The 4,631-nt window shown below is 43.3% G+C and overlaps 1 protein-coding gene across 1 annotated transcript in view; it reads left to right on the forward strand.

The window, feature by feature from the left end:
* Positions 1–1,583: 1,583 nt before the first annotated feature.
* TACR3 (tachykinin receptor 3) overlaps positions 1,584–4,631 on the forward strand; it is a gene marked incomplete at its 3' end in the record, with an annotated part of 33,883 nt that continues 30,835 nt past the window's right edge. Inside the window, exon 1 of the mRNA XM_007958562.2 lies at positions 1,584–2,137. Coding sequence (XP_007956753.1) covers positions 1,584–2,137 — 554 coding nt within the window. The remainder of the gene's footprint in view (positions 2,138–4,631) is intronic.

Below are 4,631 nucleotides of genomic sequence, written 5' to 3' on the forward strand. Positions count from 1 at the left end.
AGTTCAAACCCACCAGCCACTCCTCAGAAGGAAGATTGGGCAATCTACTTCCGTAGTGATACTGCCTCGGAAACCCAAGGAGGGGTCGCTATGAGTCCGGTCTGACTCAATGGCAAACAACAACAACAAGCTGCCTTATTTTATTGAGAAAGACTGTTGAAACTCCTCAAACCCTTAATTACCCAGTAAATTACATTATTTGTTTATTCCTCATTTTCAAGTGAGGAAACTGGTGTTCAAATTGTTCATGTGTATTACAGGAGATTGGTGAAAATATGTTCAAACCTAATTCCCTATACCTCTGCCCACAGTGGAGTTTCTGCTCTGAAACACCTTGAAAAATTGCCTGTGAAATCAAATCTAAGTGCAGAGCACTACTTCCTCCCCACAGCACTCTAGCTCACCTGCTTTCAGCCAAACACCAGAAACCTGGCCCACTCATCTATTTTTTTAAAATTAACGTTATTGTCATGCATCCTCACCCGGTGCGTTCTGGCGGCCAGTCCTTTAAAACTGAGGCTGCGAACCGCATAAACAAGTATTTAGAGTCCTTCTCAGGATACGTTCATCCTAAAGAAATGAAGAAATCCAAGTCTCATTATCCTGTTTCAATAAAACTTACATCTTGGAATTCCTGACTCATCCTCAGTGTGTTAGGGCACTACAAACCTCTGCCTGAGTTGTGTACTGAGAGGACCGATTTCTGGAGATAGAGATCAGAGGAAGTGAGAAAACAGGTAGAGCTTGAAGTGTCATAGAGTAGGAAGAGGGATCTGAGAAGTGAGAACCTGAACACAAGAGCAGAAACTTTAATGAAAAAGCAATTGTTTCCGAAGCTCACAGCTCACTGTAGCCAGAGTGCAGCAGGCTATAGCCATTTAAGGTCTTTCAGAAGAATCCACTGGGACTCTTGCCTTTGCCTCACCAGTAAATGGGTTTAATTCATGCAGAAAAGAACACAATAAACGTCTGAGAAGTAGGATCTCAGCAAAATATGCTTAAGTTAAAAGAGGAAACACAATCTTGGAAAGATTTCACTACAACTGAGAAAGCATAGTCGTTCCTTGGTCAAGTTAGCACCCGCTGAGAGGAGATGACTGGCGAATGAATGAAATGCAGAGGGCGGGATGGAGAAACCAGCGTAATCTTAGCTCGCGAAGAGGTTCGCCAGTTCCGCGGTCCCAGCGACGTCACCAAAGCTGGGGGCTCAGCAAAGCTATAAAGCGCGCCGCAGCGCCCTAGGTTCAGTGCTCCAGCCGGTGATCAGGCGCTGCACTCCTTGTGCGACCCGAGTTCGCCACTGGGGACAGACCCTAAAATCTCTCTCTCTTATCATCTCATCCTTCGCTCTTGCCAGAGACGCAAACTTCTAGGAGAAAGTTCCGCCCTTGCTTTTCATCACCTGCTAGCTCAAAGCAACCTTCAAGCACCAGAGGCAGCGGCACTTTCTCTACTCGCTTCCAGGAGAGGCGGAGAAGGCAGCCTTTGCACGAAGTGAGCAAGAGGCAGAGAAGAACTTCGGTGAAGTTGGGCCTGACTGGCGGCGAGTGAGCGGGAAGGTCTGAAGCTGCAGATCTGCCGTAATGGCTTCTCTTCCAGCAGCCGCGAACTGGACCAACAGCGCGGGAGGTGTGGGTGAGTACGCCGCGGAGAACCTGAACTCCGCGCTCGCGGAGGGGGCGTCTTCTGGGGCAGCAGAGGCCGAGTGGTTGCAACTACTGGTCCAAGTCGGCAACCTGTCTGCCTCCACCTCGTCTGCGCGGGGACTGCCCGCGGCCTCCCTGGCGCCTTCTCAGCCCCGGGCCAACCTCACTAACCAGTTCGTGCAGCCGTCCTGGCGCATCGCTCTCTGGTCCCTGGCGTATGGCGTAGTTGTGGCAGTGGCGGTCTTCGGAAACCTCATCGTCATCTGGATCATCCTAGCCCACAAGCGTATGAGGACTGTCACCAATTACTTCCTCGTGAACCTGGCTTTCTCCGACGCCTCCATGGCTGCCTTCAATACCTTGGTCAACTTCATTTACGCGCTTCACAGCGAGTGGTACTTTGGAGCCAACTACTGCCGCTTCCACAACTTCTTTCCTATCACAGCAGTATTCGCCAGCATCTACTCTATGACGGCAATCGCGGTAGACAGGTAAGGATGACTGGGAGGAAGGAGGGAGCTAGGAGCAGCGGGATGAGATTACAAAAGAAATGGGGAGAACAGAAAGAAAGGGGCTAAGAAAAAGTTCTTGGAGAAATGAGGTCACTAGCTAGCTCTGGTAGCATAGTGCCTAAGGCACTTGACTGCTCACCAGAATGCTGGTGGTTCAAACCCACCAGCCACTCCTCGGAAGGAAGGTTGGGCAATCCTACTTCCCTAGTGTTACTGCCTCGGCAACCCAAGGAGGGGTCGCTATGAGTTGGGGCCGACTCGATGGCAAACAACAACAACAGCTTATGTGTAACCCTCCAATGGTAGAACCAGTTTCTGCTTCCATAGTTCTACACATCCACTCCCTCTCTCCTTGAGCCCCGTAAAAGGATCTGAGAGGGGCTAGAAAAGGCTGATGAGTGGACTCTTGGAATCTGTCATTCCAAGTAGGATAAACTTAGTAAAGTGAAACATGCAAAAGCTAGAACCTGTATAAGACTGAAACCTGTCAGAGAAGGAAAACTCAAATATTTCCACTATTATATATAGAGAGAAAAATGATAAGAAATCACCCTGTCAAAGGCAGTAAAATTGCAAGACCTAAAAAACCAGTCAGGCCCTTAGAGTTCTGGCTCTCCCAGGTTTTGTAGAAACACAGAATACCAGAAGACTTTCTCAAATGACTTCAAATAATTGCTGCCAATTTTATGTTTGGTGCAAAATGTAGTACTATTTGACTTCTGTCAGTCACTATTGTGGCAGAGGAATGGAAGATGAGTTCGCTCCACCATTCCCTCCTGGTTCTGGTCTGCTGGTTCTCATCCCCGAGGCATCCAAATCCCTTATCCTTGCCCCATGGGTAACACAGCTTTGGCCTCCCAGCCAAGGGGGATCCCAGCATGGCAGGAAGCACCCTCCAAAAGGTTGTCGTCAGCCTGCACTTTTGACTGTGTTCCAGTTAGGTTCAACTTGCTATTATAGGCAGAGGTCTTGAAATGGGGGGGGGGGGCAGGGCAGGGAAGGTTTGCATCTAAATCTTCCAGATGATGGGCCACATTAAGCCCAAGGAATAAATGGTTTATAAAAGAGGCACATTCCTTTACAGCTAATCAGGAAATTTTGTACAGAATTTCTCCACATCTGTTATAGTGACAATTATGAGACAAGGACTTAAAAGAGGATGGGTAACCCTTAGCATTTGTTCCTATATTCAAGTTCTTAAAACCATGTCCATTTGTCTTCTCATATTAAACATTAGGAAAAAATGCATGCTGTGGCAATACAATGGTGAATTCTCTACCTGTTATTGAAAGCTGGTTACACTTTAAATCAATATCATGCTAAAATGAGTCATACCAGATAGTTCCGGTCTCAGCTTTGTGACTGACAACTGCATGGGGAATACATGAAGGGAATGTCACTTTAACATCAAGTCTCAATGTCCTCACTTGTGAAAAGAAAATTACACTTTTTTTTTATATTGAAATAGCTGTTTCAGAATAAAATGAGCCTAAATATTAATTATTACTACTTTCAGCCACCCTAATGAAAAAACAAATTTAGAAAAAACATTTCCATAAATCTGTGTTTACTAATTTGAATAATGCATACACAGGCTTTGTGGACATAGAGCTATAGTTTTTATAGATCTAAGTCCACAAAAGGTGATTAAATTGGAGGAGCAGTGGTTAGTTAAGAACAAATCACATTTTTCAAAAACCTCTGAAACTACTAGTTTATTCCCTTTCTTCTTTATCTCTGATCATCCATACATATGCTATCTTATAATTTCTACTAGAAATACAACTGAGTGCAATGAATAAACAAAATCAGCCCCAAATTGGGGAACACTGGAGTTGCCTTTAAGCTTGATTTTACAAGATAGAAATGAAGTGTTCCTTTAACTTGAGCATTTTCTTGTTTTATTTTTATATTTTGTTTTATTTCTTATGTGATGAAGGAGAGGCATTAGCACATCATGTTATAAAATGCTTGCAATTTTCTAGAAATGTTAATGATGGAAAATGAAATTCCCTAAAAATTTTAGTGTATGGCAAATTAGTATTTCTGTTTTTGGGAAAGAAAAGGGTATTTTTGTAGTATTCTTCTGCCATTATTTATAGAAAATCTGAAGTAAACTTTAAGTTATTCAAAATGATAATGTAATGCCTCAGAAACCCAAGGAGGGGTCCGATTCAACGGCACATAACAACAACAACAACAATTTCATTATGCTCACTTCTCTGAAATTTAATTGAACTTCTTTGCTAGAATATATTATTCAACCACTAACACTTTACAAAGCTTATGATGAATACAATTTACAGTAAAATCTGGAACATACATAAGTCAGATACTGAAACTCACTTTTAAAACTATTATTTAAAGCAATACTCCCATTTGAGCAGACAATTGATAAAAATAGATAAAATTGATAAAAATAGAGAAAAACTTGTTTAAAATATTTTCTAGAATCAAAGAAAATATAGCAGTT

The sequence above is a fragment of the Orycteropus afer genome, unplaced genomic scaffold, assembly GCF_000298275.1.
Source record: "Orycteropus afer afer isolate SDZICR_OR568_19922 unplaced genomic scaffold, OryAfe1.0 scaffold01012, whole genome shotgun sequence".
Taxonomy (NCBI): Eukaryota; Metazoa; Chordata; class Mammalia; order Tubulidentata; family Orycteropodidae; genus Orycteropus; species Orycteropus afer.